The sequence below is a fragment of the Pelobates fuscus genome, chromosome 3, assembly GCF_036172605.1.
Source record: "Pelobates fuscus isolate aPelFus1 chromosome 3, aPelFus1.pri, whole genome shotgun sequence".
NCBI lineage: Eukaryota > Metazoa > Chordata > Amphibia > Anura > Pelobatidae > Pelobates > Pelobates fuscus.
Window position 1 is genome coordinate 372,604,918 of NC_086319.1, and position 16,804 is coordinate 372,621,721.

The 16,804-nt window shown below is 38.7% G+C and overlaps 1 protein-coding gene across 3 annotated transcripts in view; it reads left to right on the top strand.

The window, feature by feature from the left end:
* Nucleotides 1–16,804, top strand: part of SCAPER (S-phase cyclin A associated protein in the ER) — a 292,144-nt gene that overhangs the window by 83,643 nt on the left and 191,697 nt on the right. For all 3 annotated transcript variants that reach the window (XM_063449439.1, XM_063449440.1, XM_063449441.1), the window contains exons 4-6: nucleotides 1,187–1,384; nucleotides 12,200–12,300; nucleotides 14,717–14,833. In XM_063449439.1, coding sequence (XP_063305509.1) covers nucleotides 1,187–1,384; nucleotides 12,200–12,300; nucleotides 14,717–14,833 — 416 coding nt within the window. The remainder of the gene's footprint in view (nucleotides 1–1,186; nucleotides 1,385–12,199; nucleotides 12,301–14,716; nucleotides 14,834–16,804) is intronic.

Genomic DNA, 16,804 nt, shown 5'->3' on the forward strand with positions numbered 1-16,804 from the left:
AGTATGTTCGTCCTTCTATGTATGCCATCTACTACAATTGGCAGAAAAGATAGTTTATGAACATAGTCTTAAAAATTAAACTGAATGTCTGTTCCATGTTGCCTACTTATCCCATAAATGATTGCCCTTACTGCAGAACTCATTCTCTTCCATTGTGGCACCATGTTAGCTCATTAAATGACTGGTCTGCTAGAGCTGCCTTGGCGAATATTGTGAAGTGAGAACCAAGTAGTTGACCACACCTGGTCACAGAATGAACAAAAATATTCTCTGTGTTCAACTGCTTCACTTAGTAACATGTTCTGAGTTTCCTCTGGAAACAATGTACGAAGAGGGCTAGGTGAAAGGGCTGGTATGGCTGAGCAACTTCAGAAATACTTTTGTCAAACTTATTACATTTTTTATTCGAAAGGACATCGATGCTACAGCATACAATGACTTCATAGTTATTCTGTAAAATGTTGTGGCAATGTTTTGGGGAAAATGCTTGAATAAAATAATGTCCGTAATGAAACAACATGATTGCCCTGCAAATAGCTTCACCTTAACTCCATTGAAACCCATTAGGATGAACTAGAGCCTCCACTGTAAGCCAGATGTTATTGCTCACTTTCGATTTCTGACATCACTCAGTTGTGGGGGCTAAAAAGATGCGCACACGCCAAAAATGTACCAGAATGTAATGGAGAACCTTCTGGCATGAATTGTGATAGTCCATATTATATCCATGGTTTGGGAACAACCTATTTGACGTGTAGGTTTCTCTCCACTTTTGGCCATGCAGTGTCTAGTAGTAAATGAACCCCAGATTGGACCTTACAATAGTCTAAAGAATAGAACCTATTTATTTAAAAAAAAAAAAAAAAAAAAAAAGTACCATGCATAAATTAACATTAACAAGATTAAATAGGGATCTGTTTCTTCGGGTCGCAATGTCCAACTTTGTACCACATGGTTAGAATGTAATTGCCGTAATCTTGCTAACTTGCTAACCTGCAATTTACTACATATATAGTATACTACTTATGTCACTTTACTGCCTCACACACAGTCGAAATATAAAACTTCCAAAGGACCGTAAAGAGTCAAATTTCGGAATTTTTTGCACTAGTTTCCTTGACCACTCACTTGCTAATTTCAGTGTTAAACAAAGCACTTTTTTAATTGCCTTGCTTTTTTTCTACAGAACAATAACTTACAATGCAAATTAAATGCTGGATCTAATGCTGATAAAATTCATGACAAAAGCCCAACCAAAGCAAGGCATCCAAGGAAAGTGGACCTGCGTGCACGCTACTGGGCCTTTCTTTTTGACAACCTAAGGAGAGCTGTGGATGAGATTTATGTGACTTGTGAATCGGACCAGAGTGTTGTTGAGTGCAAGGTAAGGGCCAAAATATCTGCCTATTGAGTTTATGGCCTTATATTTGCTGGGTCTTCACAGCATGGTATTTATGGAATTTATGGAACTTGCAATTCAGTTGACAGCATGCTACAGTAGATAGCTGATAACTACTAAACTCCTAGAAGGCCCTACTTTACGCATAATTACTGCTGGTCTCATGCCTATAGATTTATACTGGGGTATTATCAGTGGTGTATCCTGGTTTTGTGCTGCCCTAGGCAGGACAAAACTCAGGCGCCCCCCTCACCCCTCTGCCCCCCCCACCCAACCCTTCTAAATACACACACACATTCACTGACAGCTGACAGATACGCATACATTAGCTAACAGAAACACACACACACACTCACTAACAGAAACACACACACTCACTAACAGACACACATACACTCACTAACAGACACACACACACACTCACTCACTAACAGACACACTCACAGACACACTCACACTCACTGACATACACACACTCACTAACAGACATACACACACACTAACATAAGCACTCACACTCACTAACAGACAGACATACACACACTCACTCACTAACAGACATACACACACACACACACACACACACTCACTAACAGACATACACACAGACACACTCACTAACAGACAGACATATACACACACACACAGAAACACACACACACACACACACACTAACACACACTCACTAACAGACAGACATATACACACACACACAGAAACACACACACACACTAACAGACACACTCACTAACAGACAGACATATACACACACACACTCACTCACTAACAGATACACACACACACACACTCACTAACAGACAGACATATACACACAGACACACACACACACTAACAGACACACTCACTAACAGACAGACATATACACACACACACACTCACTCACTAACAGATACACACACACTGACACACTCACAGACACATTCACTAACAGACACACACACACACACTCACACACTAACAGACTGACACACACACACACACTAACAGACACACTCACACTCACTAACAGACAGACATAAACCTATACATACACACACTCACTAACAGACAGATACAGGGGTTCTCTATATCCCTGGGGTCTAGTGGGGCTGCCGGTCGGGTTGCTGGGCTGGTTGCAGGGCGGGCGGCACTGGCGGCTGGCGAGGGAGCACTTCCCCTGAGCTGTCTGCTCAGCTCCCTTGCGCGCCGCAGAGTGAGGCTGGGAGCCGGAAGATGATGTCATATTCCGGCTCTCAGCCTCACTCTGCGGTGCGCGAGGGAGCTGAGCAGAGAGCTCAGGGGGAGCTCTCCTTCGCCAGCCGCCAGTGCCGCCCGCCCTGCAACCAGCCCAGCAACCCGACCGGCATGTCAGTTAGCCGCAAGGCTAACAAGACATTTGCCCTGGGCATTTGGGGGGCGGCTTTTTTTGCCGCCCCCTGGAAAATGCTGCCCAAGGCAAATGCCTTGTTTGCCTCGCGGCTAAAACGTCCCTGGGTATTATAATTTCACTTCATGGACTTGGCAAAGCTTTCAGAAACTGTTGATCTTTATGATTTGAAACAAATTTAGGAACTTCAAATGTTTCTGGGTTTTGTTTTTCTTTTTTTTTTCTTTTTTACATTTGATTGGTTTTAATTATTTTTTTTGCATATGTTTGAATCATATATACAATGTACATTAAAGAGAATCTCTAAATTCAAGCTTGGAGTTCTCCTTTACAGACATAAAAAAATGAGATAATGACTGCAACCATATTGATAAGTGAGCAAAAAGAACCTGTACATCATTTAAGAAACGAATGTCATAACCCATCCAATACTTCTTTAGACAAGATTAAATGCCACAGAGGAGCTCATGTTTAGCTTTAGCAATGAAAGCTTTATTTAGTACATCTGTGTTAACTAACTGTGCTATTCCCTCATCTACCATAAAGATAACATCTCCTGTGTGGACATTAACATCCTTTCTATTCCAAACCATGAGTTTACTTGGGGATTATTAAATATTTGGAGAAGTGATTCATATACTAAGAATGCTACAGAAATGGGACAGAGGAGCTATTTACAAATGAACACTCTGGAGCGTCTTGAAATCATTTTGATTTTAGGAGAGGACTCCATTTTCTGATACGTTACAAATCCCCTTTAAGACAATAACAATAACATCGCATTTAATCATCAAGTGTTACTCAGCAATATATCTTACATATCTGACAGAAGAAGCTATGGCCTGTTGTCAGGGTACTCAAATGAATCTTAGAAGGGGGTCTGAGTCTTGGAAGTAAGAGGGGCTAGTCATTGTAGTTTATATAAAGCCTAGAGAGCCTACCTTATCCTCATCTGCTTTATTTCTGCAGACTGTCATTAATAATAATTGAACATGTCATCTATAATGGATCAGTTCCAGAGACAGTACCTCCCACACTTATTATTACTGACCGTGAGTGTACGAGGAGCCTTCTTGCATATTCTTCGGTATTTTTAGGGGATGGGGCTGTCAAAATGTTTACACATAGAATTTAAATTGAGTTTTGATACTGGGGTTTAAGCGACATGATAGAAATTGACACCATTCTCACAGAGTGTTGTAAATATCTAGTGTAAAGATCACAAAGTGTGTGGGTGGGTAGAGAGAGAGAGAGAGAGAGAGAGAGAAAAAAAACCAGTGCTGGAGATATTAGAAGGGGGAGAGTAAAAAAACCCAAAAAGCATTAAAAATGCATGAATTCACATCCAAAAATCCAGAATCTGCATGAAGGCCTATTTACAACCTACACATATATATGTATACACATAGGCACGCATATACACAAACTCATACATAAAATGACATTCATATGCTCAGTTATATGTGCAAACATATGTTAACGTGGAGGGAGACAGAAATCGGGTAAAACTTTGGTAGTGAGACAGGAAACCCAAATCAACATTTAGTCCTCTACCATCGTTTTTAAGACATTGAATCAATCTGGCGTTCAAAAGTGTTTCTTTCTTGGGTATTTCTAAAAAAAACCTTTGAGCTCTTTGATTTTTAGGTAAGGCTGGGTAAAATGGTGACCCACAGGAGTGCAGTAAGATCCTTTTTTGTGGCGTTGAAGGAAGTGCCTGTGTTTAACCAATGTGGCACCCTAGATGGCATTTGGTGCACTCTATCATATCTACCATATTTCTAGTTATGCACGAGGATGATCCTATAATGCTGTAGGTTTTGTTGTTCTGGGTGGCTGTGTTGTGTCTGCATATGTGCGGACACAGTTTGCAGCAATTTGTCTTGCATTGTCTGACCCTATTTTCTTTATTCTTCCCATCAGTGGGTAGGTTCATGATGATTAAATTTTGTTGAAGGCTTGATGATTGTCTAATGGTCAATATGGGGATTTCAGAGAAAATATTTATCAGAGTTCCATCTTCTTCTAGCATTGGTTGTAGATCTTTAATCTTTTTACTTGTTTCTTTGAGAGCTGGGTTGTTGGTGACCACAAGTGGTACACGTGTAGAGATTTCTTTTCCATGTATTGTAGCAAGTGCGTACGTAAACTTTTTAAGGCAGAGTAGGTTTGTTTGTTAATAGTCCTTGATTTGTAGCCTTTCTGTCTCCTAGGTTGGGAGAGTACATTTAGATGTGAACTATGGTCAAAGGAATCAGTGCATATTCAATGGTACAATGGTAGTTGCTTGGCTGTGGATGATGCCCTGTTTAGTAGCAGAGGGATGGAAGCTGGAGCTGTTAAGCATCTGTCTGTGTGCTTTCTGTAAAAGTTTGATGGCTGGAATGAATGAAGTCATGCAATTATTTTTCCCTACTTTCGGTCCAAATGATGGAAATATTGTATATTGTAATGTACTTCTAGGAATCTTTGTTCTAGATCTGCCAAAAACAGATTAGCATATCGCGGTGCTATCTTAGTACCCATATCAGTGCCAATGGTTTGTAGGCAGATCTCATTGTTGAAACAGAAATAATTATGTGTGAGGATGAATGGTGCCAGTTCTATGGTAATTTGAGGACTGTATTTTTGGTTGTCGACGCAAGAGAGAAAATAAAAGCAAGTGTTGATGCCATCTTTATGTGGAATGTTGCTGTACAGAGACCCCACGTCCAAAGGTTTATATTTTCCTCCAGGTAAATCTGTGGACATTTCTCATCTTAAACTTGCCCATTGTGAGTGCAGCATGTATCATAACTATGACACATTTCCCCCCCAAAAAATTCCACCTTCCTAACACAGGTGAGCAACAAATGCAGTTGTGATTTGCTTTTTTTTTTGGTCAAAGTATGTTCGCAACTAATGCTGGCTGCCACAAACTGTGGTGGTGATAGGCTTAAAATCAACCGTCAGGATGCACATTTCAAAAAATAAAAGAATGGAGTGCCAGGTGTACTCTGTAAATAAAATATTGATTTGATTCATTTCATTATTACACAAAACTCCAAGGGCATCTATTTAGCCAAAATATGTACATACAATCATTCATTTAAATAAAGATGGTCTGAGCTACTACCGAATTCTCAAATTATTGGTGTAAATAAATAGCCTCAAAACAAACATACAATGCATATCAATATTGAAAATAAAATGCTAATCAGTTTATATTCTTATTGCAAGGTCACTTAATTAATAAAACCATTGGATAAATCACTTATTACGCTAAGCACACAATTGACTTGCTTGTTGTCTCGCCACTACAACTGCTTTTTCATAATTGAGTAGATACTTGTACTCTTCCTGGTAATGTGTATTATTATGCTACATATTAAATACCTTGCAACAAACCATCTTCATTTAGTATTTCTGGTAGAACAACTTTATAAATAAAGCAAATCTTGTTTCCACGCTGTTTTGCTTACATGTGTTCTGATGTGATTGGAGTATTTTTATCAACGGAATGATTTTTTTTCTGGGAAGTTGGAGACATGGATCCGCAAAAGACACAAAATACACAAGATGACATTTTATGTGAAAATGATGGAAAGACCTCGGTTAAAATATTTTCCATCCAACAAGACCACTTCAAACGGTTCTTATTCAGATACACTCCTGGCAGAAATATTAGTATGGACTGAGTATATTGAAAACAATCAAACAGATTATTTGTTTGTTAAAAAAAAACCAAGGAGACCATCCACAGTTGTAACTCCTTGTGTCTTTTAGCTCCAATAGGAAGCGCTGATACAGTTGTCATTAAGCATGCTACGGTATGCTTCTGTAATGCAGATGCAAGGTTTTCGGTTAAAGTGAAGTAGGAACACTTGTTCATGTGTAATATGGCCCCCAGTGCCTTCAGTTTAACCAGTTCTCTTGAATAGTCCACCCTTATCTTGTCTGTGTGTTTATTATATTTGAATGACATCGCTTGACTCCTGTGGGGGAGGCAATGCACAGGCCAAAGGGGCTCTCTAAGTAACATTGCTATAGTACCCCAGGTTCCCTTCCCCTGTCTCCACTTATTGATAATGGACACTTAATTCCGCATTAAAGGAACACTCTGATGTTAAAAATATTTTTATTTTGTTGTTTTGATTCAGGGCCTGCCATTTTAAAATTAAATATAAAAAAAAAGGATAGACTCTGCCGAGTTGCCACTCCACCTCTCCTAAGATCATCCTGATCGATAGCCTCTTAGTGATCCAATGCAATAGTAATAGTTATCCAATGCATCTGATACAGAGGTATTGGGGGCATGTGGCTTATGTGGGGCAATTGTTTTTGCTTTGCCAAGTAAAAGTTTCTCATAGAGAAGCACTGAATTCAATGCTTCTTTGGATGTAGCATTCTGATCATTTGGCGTCAAAATGCTCCGGTGTAATGACACAGAATGTGAAAACATGTGATTCTGAAGATTTTAATGTGGAAGTACTTCCAGTGGCTGTCAGTCTGACAGCTCCTAGAAGACATTGCTGTTTCTCTAAAATGACAATGTTTTACCTTTGCTCCAAAACAACTTCATTGGTTTTCATGCTTAGAGTATCCCTGTAATTAAGTGAAATAAAATGACAAAACATACTAACATTTTTCTTGGTAAGATACACTTTGCCTCTTATGATGAAGAATTAGCCAGATCTTTTTGGATCATGCCAATCACAAAAGTCCTCAATTGAGAAAGGGTTAAAAATGTTTCATTCTGCCTGTGATTTGTAATAATGAGCACTAGATGGCACTGTTGTAATTAATCCTCGATATTCTGCTTCCTTTTTAGCAAAATACATGTACAGCAGTGTTTACTTCCGCACAATTGCCGTATGAAACTGGATTTGTTTTGTAAATGGAAATATTTTTGCAATACATTTTTATTTTCTCTGAACATTTTCTTAAATTGCAATTCTTTATACAACTGCTCAGAATGCTCTGTAATCTCTTTTTCTGAATATTAATCTCAAGCAGGTAGTGGGCTAGAATGTCCACAAACTGTTGTCAGCCAAAAATGCAGCCAGCAGCTGATCATAATTCATGGCAGTTGTTGTCCCCTGAATGCTGTATGTCCCTTTTTTCAGTTTTAATGGGCTAATATAATCACAGTCCAGAAGTCTAAATTTCCATTGATAACGTATTTCCCCAGTGCACACTTGTACTCTACACTTTCAAAATGGATCGTTGTTCATTACTTAACATAAAATACGTTTCACAGCTAATGTTAGATGTCTTTTCTCATATATTCTGTTTTATGAATCTCACAACCCATCCTGACCATTTCCTTATGTTTTATATCCTTAATTTCACAGCTAGTGGAACACAAATCATTTGGTTTTTAAAACTTTCTTATTTTTGGGTGCATGCACATGTCCATATATTCATTTATTTTAGCTTAAAGATTGAAGTATAAGTGAAACACGGTTGACCTTCACAAACAAGGCGATGTAAAGAACACTGTGCTGCTGGTATAAATATTTGCGTTCGTATGTGTTTGTTCTATGGTAGAAGTTTCCACGGCTTCAGCGCGGGCATATATATCTGCTGCTAGAGGCACTGTCAGTGAATAAGAGAGCTGTATTGATGTGCTGGGCCCAGGGGTCCTAGCGTCCTGGTATAGAGTGTCATCAGGACAAAGAGATGGCGCCAATAGTCCTGCCGTGCGCGCCAGTGACTAGAATTAATTACAAACCAATCGAATCCGTTGCAGCCAATTGGTAAACTAATTGGTAACTTTAGCTGGGTATCTAGATGTGGTGATCTGAAATGGGGGAGGGAGATCTTCTGAGAGACACTTTTGTCCAGCCCTGGGTGAGATGTCCGGAGAGAGATGTGCATGAGTGGAGAACGAGCTCCTGATGACTCTTGTCCTGTTTGTATTCCCTTGTTCGGAGAACATGACTTGAGTTACAGTTCACATGGCACGCAGTCTGATCAGTCTGATAAGATGTACTGAGCATTCCTTTAGACAGGTATCTGAGAGGAGGGGGTAGGGTTAACCGAATCTCAATACACTGTCAAATGCTCTGGAAAAAATAGGCTTCAGTGTCCATAACAGGCAACTTCTAGGCGGGTAAGCAATTTAGTGAAGCAATGGCGCCCAAAACAAACTACACGATTTGTATTGTATAAGGAGGCATTAATCAGCTGAGAGATAATACCATTTTACATTTCTTATTAGAAATGTGACATTCATTAGATAAAGGTTTACATAAAAACTTACATTGTGTGTAGGGAAAATCTTAGTATAGTGTTCTTCTATTAAAAGCCCTTGGTATTAAATAACAATAAATAATGTATATACAATATAGAGGCATGCTTGTTGAAAGGTAATACAATGTGAGCAAGTAGTCACCAGATGGTCACTCAGTGTAACAGACGTTGGGTAGAATTTGATTTTCGTACAAGTAACTATTGCAGTGCCAATCACTTTATGCAGGTGTGAACATTTATCAAAATATATATCTGGTATGTGAGCGCTCCAATAGAGATAAACAAATGATAATAAAATAAAATAATATAATATAATGATGACCACTATAGCTAGAAACACCACAATGACCACCAAATGTAAAATCAGCAGAGAAACTGGCATATACACTGGGTAAATCTATCTAAATAAATGTACTATGAACATGTACAAAGTGTATAAAAAACTTCATTTATTGTATACAAAGCGAAACATGATTATATTAAGCAACACCTCAAATGTCCAGATCAAATCTCTGCAAAGTGGATAGTATGGGGCCCCTTGTTCGTTATTATTTTCCACAGATAAGCTGATGTTAGGAACTGGAGATGTGCACATGAAAAATATAAACAATTAATAAATTCAAATATAAAAAAAGTGTATTCCGCAGAAAAAATGATGTTAAAGATAGTACCCAAATGAATGCACCGTCTCAAGTGGAGGGAGCTCGTAAACCAACCAAAATGCCGGGTCAGGACTAAGGGGGTTGCGATTAGGATGTCCCCAAGTGTGAAACCATATCCACAAGATAATAAACACTCTGGGGTTCACCAAGGCAACTTACCCAGTTCGTCCAACCTTCGGATAAGGTGATGGGAGCACACCGACTCCAAACAGTGGGAGGTGCTAACGATGCCGTTCCCGCCAGGCCAATAGCCGAAAATCAATGCCAGATCGTAAGTGAACATTTATCATTCAGATGTATAGCACAGATATGGACGGTATGGATCTAAAATGAAGTCTTTCTGTAAATTAGAAGAACTTTTAAATGGGTATCCTTAACCCCTACAGAACAGTTGGATTGTTTGACATCACAGTCTTTTTCCTATGATCTCATGCCAGCATGATTTTTCTGCTTATGCCGAATGGATGGCCTCAAGTTTTATTATTAAATGGCTCATTCCATTTTAGAGTAGGTTTCTTAAAGGGAAACCTTTATGTCTCAGGTTCATGTCAAATTTTGGTTACCGATCATCTCTACTTAACAAATATGTGTTTGCGATGTCTAAAAAATAAAATGGAAGGTAAGATTCCATTCCAGTGTCCTTAGCGCTATCCTGGCACTGAGTCCCTCCATATTGCTTCCCCTGTGATTCATTGTTATAAGCTTGGCTCTTTTCACCTGGTAGTTAGAAAACAGTGAGCACCAGACACAAAACAATATCTGTTTCTTCTCCTCCACGTGCCTCCACTAAACTACACTGTGATGTCATGTTCTAAATGTTTAACATACATTTAATAGAAAAGGGCATTATAACAGGAAGTATAGGTGAATTCTGTTTTGTTTTTTTGTTTTTTTAATTGTTTCATTGCTGGTCCTTAAGGAGTTAAATGGATATGGGGTTTGTGAAATGAGCAAATGCTTTATACATGGGAAAATGATAGAATCTAAGCAGCGAATGCCATGATAACCTGTTTCACCCCTTAAAGGCCCAGGTTATGTTTTGTGCTCTGTATCATGAATCAATGTTTCTGGAAGATATACATACATCTCTTTGTTTACTGACAACTATGAGTGATTTAGAGCTTTAACTTCTGGGATTTTCATTAATAACTATAGCTTAAAGGGATTATATAGTGCCAGGAAAACAAACTTATCAAAGCCCCTTTCAGTGACTTACCTGGGTCCAGCACCGATGTTCCTCGGCGCTGGCTCAGCTCCAACCACGAACGGCATACAGCCACTAGAGGAGGAGTTAACCCTCCGTAACCCTTAGTTGATAAAAACTGCAATAATTACCACTGCAGGGTTAAGGGTGATGGGAGATTGTACCCAGACCACTTCAATGAGCTGACGTGGTCTGGGTGCCTTCAGTGTCCCTTTAAAGCTGACCCCTCTAATAAACCTTCATGAAAGCTTTAGCATACCAGTGAAGCTAGCATGGATTGCTGGGTTGTAATCATACACAGCAGAGAGGGGCAAGATATTACTAAAGTTTACTAAATGCATTATTTAAAAAAATATAATAAACCTTAGTCATAAAGGGATTACACTTTAACTTTAAAATAAAATTAAAGGGACACACCAAATCCCTAAGACACTTTAACTTGCTAAAATGCTTTGCTGGATCGCAAAGTGTTCCCTCTTTCACACTTTTTAAAAGTTCTGTTTTTAAGAGAAATTGGCACTTTTATAAAGGTGCTAAGTGGCACCCTCCCAGCTGCCAATCATACAATTAGGAGGTTGGTTTTCCTTATCGCTTTGTGTCCCAGCACAATCTATTAGCCCTGTATCCAATGTCTTTCCATGAGAAGTATTCTCGTGGTGGGTGGAGCTGCATGAGACTGCCTGCTCACCCCTGGATTAAGGTAAGTAACCTCTTTATTTTCTGGAAAATTAGTTTCACATGGTGGGGAAAGGGTAACAAGTTAGGGGTGATTTTCACTTTTTTTATTTAGTGGTACATTTTCCGGAGAAGTACAGCTTCCCTTTAACAATAAGAACTAGGATGCATGCACTAAATCAATAGGGTGTTAATTGGCATCACTATGAATATAGCTGTACTGTAAAAGTTCAGAGTGCCCCCTAAGGACCACTTAATACTATTTAGACTGAGTGCGTCTCACCATTGCGTATCTTTTCAAATCTACATAGATAGCTTACATGGAATATTTTGAAATATTATCCATCAGCATGAACTAGTTATTTGTGGAGCTCTAAGAATATTTCTAAAATCTGTAGCATATCTAGATTATAGCTCTATTGTATATAACAGCAGGGGTAAATGTCATTTGTACTCTCTGCACTTGTAAGCTAGGTTTATGCATGATATTCATTTTAACTGGTGATCTATCACATCACCTCTCCTTCTGATAATTTTGTTGTAGAAACAGATTGAATCTATGTTGATATCATGTGTTTAAATAGAATCACAGCAGCAGAAAAGACTGACATTTACTTGTTTTGTTTTCTTGTCTGTAGGAAGTTTTGATGATGCTGGATAACTATGTGAGAGATTTCAAGGCGCTTATTGACTGGATTCAGCTTCAGGAGAAGCTGGAGAAGACAGATGCCCAGAGCAGGTAAATCATCTGGATCTGCACGGACGCTATTACTACAAATTGAATTATTCATGTCACAGCACAGACCATGTCATGGTAAACACCCCTCCCTGCTGCTGCTGTATACTCTATGGGTCATGTCATCGCACACACCCCTCAATCTGCTGCCACCAAAAAATAAATGGACCGTGTCATATCACTTAATCTTTTGTGCTGCTTGTCCTAGATGGCAGTCGACAGATATTTCTTAAGATTCTTCATAGAAAGAGTGGGTCGTATCATGACATAAATCTCTGTTTGTTTCTGCCACGTAATAAATTGGTCATGACTACTACTGTTCTCTTTCTGTTCCTTTTATCTTCTGAATGCCCTTTTATTTTATTTATTTATTTTTCTGTCTTGTATTTAATGGATCTCTCTGTTTCACAGATTTATATCTGCCAATGCCACATACTGTATCATGGCATGCGTTCTTTCGTTGCTTGCTGGGTCGTGGCATGGCATAAGTTTTCCATCTGTTCCTGACATGCACTGAATGGGTCGTGTCGTGACACATGTCTCTTTCTCTCTGTTCTTACACTGTATTAACAGCAATTATTGTCTCACTGCACACAGCCCTATCTGGTCCTGCCATGAACTATAATCCGGGCATGGCACAGATCCCATTCTGATCCTGCACTTCATTAAAGGGGTCATATTACAACAGAAAAAGCTTTGGTTAGGACCTGGCTCTTTGACAGTGAATTTCTCTTTATCACTCGTTAACCACCTTTGCTCTTACCTTTCTTTTCCTTTATTGTACCTACCATAGGCACCTTTATGTGTGTAGAATGCAGAATCAAGTCATCTGTTTGAGTGCTTTATAAGATGAAAGGTTCTTTCTATTAATGAAAGTGTACACAGGCGCAATAATACATTTTAAATATATATATATATATATATATATATATCTTTATTACTACTACTTCTTCAAGCAGAACAAGTCATGCTGTGTCCTTTGCCGTTGGCTGGGTCTGTCTGCTCACATGTTCAGACAGCTTAGTTTTGGTGCGTTTAGAATGGGCAACAACCTTTTTTAATCTGCAGACTTCCTCATTATCTTCCATCACAATCTCCTTGTTAATCTCAGTTGTGCCATCATTAAACATTTTGCAGTCCATAATGTCTGGCTGCTGCTATACTTAAAGGGTTACTCCAAATCACTTCAGTGATTTGAAGTGGTTATGGTGCCTGTAGTCTACTACAGTGGCCGGTGGACCAATTCCACCACCAGTAGCATCGTTCAGGCGTTATTAGCCAGCCCATAAGTAGAGTTCCCGAACTGGCTAATGTGAATTATAAGCATGTTTGGCATCTGTTGTACCCTCTGTGCCGCCCAAGTCCTCTTCTCAGCCCGACCTCCCTGGCTTCCCTGTCCGGGGAAGGGAACCAGCACAGCAATGGTTACTGTAATCAAAAGCAGTGTTTTTGTGAAACAGTGATTTTTGATTGGAGTAACCCTTTAATCTCCTTACCACTCTGTTAAGACCTCCAATAATATAGTGTCAATTGAAATAGATATATTGATATCTAATAATTATACAATAACAAGCTATTGAGTTAAAATGGTGATACCACCTCTCAAATTGGCATGTTCTAATCACATCTTAGTTAGGCTTCCATTTATCACTTCACTGCCATTTCTTGTCCTCACTACCCATCAGCAACATGTTTACAGCGGATATTTTATTTCCTCAACACATTACTGAAAGATTGTTTGGATATCACACCATTCCATCTACACCATACCTGTTATCTGCCCCTGTGTTGCACTCTCGTTTGAAATACAACATCCCCCATTCAGGTTTAATGGGTTGCGGTGGCTCACCTGGCTTGTCTTATCCTTGCAGTCAGTTCTCCAATACATGAATGTTGCAAGGGCGGGTGCGTGGACTGGACCTTTATAACACTATAATTTGTAGGCAGAGGTTGCATTTTGAGTTTGAACAATTTTAGCTTTTATTGCTGATAATAACTAATGTAGATGACACTTCATGACAAAACTTATCTTAAGCGTGTTTCAGAAAATTATTTTCACATATAGCACCTGCCAAGTGCTATCTTTCCAGATACTACCTCACCAACTATCCCTATCTCTACTGCATCAACTGAACACAAATTGTCACTTGCACTAAGTCTGTACTTTGTTATTCCATTTCTGGCAAAAAAAACTCTCAATAGCCCAGTCACTTCTAGAGCAGACTTTGTTTGAACTATATTCTCACTGACAGTGGACCCAAATATTGCAAAAAAAAAAGAAAACTCACTTTTTTAATTCACTGGAGAATCACCAACCAAACTTTGTGTGAGATGAAGAGTTCTACATAAATCTAGCTACGTGCTTGTCTTTTACCTACGTTCATTGAATATGCTTTTTATAATCGTACTCTATTTTCAGGCCTACGTCTTTGGCTTGGGAAGTGAAGAAAATGTCCCCAGGACGCCACGTCCTGCCTAGTCCATCATCTGACAGAGTAAGCTCAACATCCAGTGCCAGAAGGGCCCTCAATTTTGGGTAAGTTAAAAATATTTTACCCTGTATTGAATTCTGCATTTCACAGTTATTGTCTCTTCTACAGCTGTTTTTATAAAAGGGGGCCTAGTATTGAGAAGGGATACACAAAAAACTAAATTAGAATAGATTATAATTTTTCCATTACCATGGTTCTGCTTTAATAATCAATATGGCCATTATCAAGTTAAACAAATATTCAATATAGATCAATTGTCTCCTTTTTACATTGAGGAGTATGTCTTTGTTCCTGATTGTTCAATAGCACAGTTTCCTTTATAAAATTGGTTTTCAAGCCCTGTTTTGTAAAAATGATTTTCGGTGCTTGGGTTGAACGTAATTTTTTTCATTCACTTGACCATTGTCCTGTTTACTGTAACAACACCGTTTTGACAGTGAAGGAGACTTTTTTTGACAGCAAGATTTCAAAGAGACACTTCTCTTTCTAAAACAGATTATGAACTTTGCATAGGTCATGCAGCTAGATCCCCCTGTCTCCACCTGTCACGTGTGTGTGCAAGTATTTGTGACATGTTTTCCGTATTGATCAAGTCTCCACTTCAAAATGTGAAAGATTCTGTACCGCAGACAACTTCACGCACAGTCATGTATATTACCTCTTCTAGTGCAACCATGAATGGAGCAATTGCTATGCTGATAGCTACTATTGTCTGTTTGGGCATTAGTTTAATTTAAGTTTTCCCTTTAATGAATATGCTGCCACATGCTGAACTATGTACCATTTAAACCCCCTGATGGGAAAGATATATGGGATCTGCTCAGTATTCTCCTTGAAAATATTGGGGTAGCTAGAATGGGATAAGTGGTGTCGGCTCCTTCCTTGTCAGGGCAGATATCACTGCAGGACTTTGGAATTCATGGCAGTTTGTAGCAAAACGTAAAACACAAGTACTTTTGTTATTTTTTTTAATTTTATTTATTTGTATTCGATTTGTTTTCTGTATAATGCATCTGAACATATCAACACAACTCATTAGCACAAATGAGTTGTGTTTATTTTACATTACAATAAAAGATGGTTTCACAAAGACAATGCCATGTTCATTATTTGGGTCTGCATCAAAAATAATACATTTCACTCCTTTGTAAGATGGTTTGATGCTGTTCAGCCACGTTAAAAAAAACAAAAAAACAACAACAAATAATTATACATGTACTGCACAGTGAAGGATTTCCATGCCATGGTATGGAATAACAAAGTCTTAATATGTATCAAACAATTACATAGAAAGTTAGAAACATAGAAACATAGAATGTGATGGCAGATAAGAACCATTCGGCCCATCTAGTCTGCCCAGTTTTCTAAATACTTTCATTAGTCCCTGGCCTTATCTTATAGTTAGGATAGCCTTATGCCTATCCCACACATGCTTAAACTCCTTTACTGTGTTAACCTCTACCACTTCAGCTGGAAGGCTATTCCATGCATCCACTACCCTCTCAGTAAAGTAATACTTCCTGATATTATTTTTAAACCTTTGTCCCTCTAATTTAAGACTATGTCCTCTTGTTGTGGTGTTTATGTTCATTCTGTTTTTTTTGTTTGTTTTTTGTGTGCATATTCCTACAACGTAAGTTTTATATTATGTATAAAATATCACATTGCTCAGTCTTGTTTATTTATATATATATACATATTAAATTCCGAGCACAAGTAGAAAGGCCATTAGGCCTGAATTTGTGGGAGGAGTAAGTCCCCTGCTTAAACTCCCAGCCCCTACTCACCTCTGACGTTCGAGTTCAAGTGTTCCCCACCCACCAGCACCCTTAGAACATACAATTCTCCTTGGTGGGCCCTCTTTTATTTACAGGCCCACTCGGACGTTGGTTTCGGCACACCACAACCAACTTTTATCTCTGACATTATCCATTACATATTAAATTCCGAGCACAAATATATATATATAAAACAATATATATACCTCTGTGTGTGTGTGTGTATATATATACACA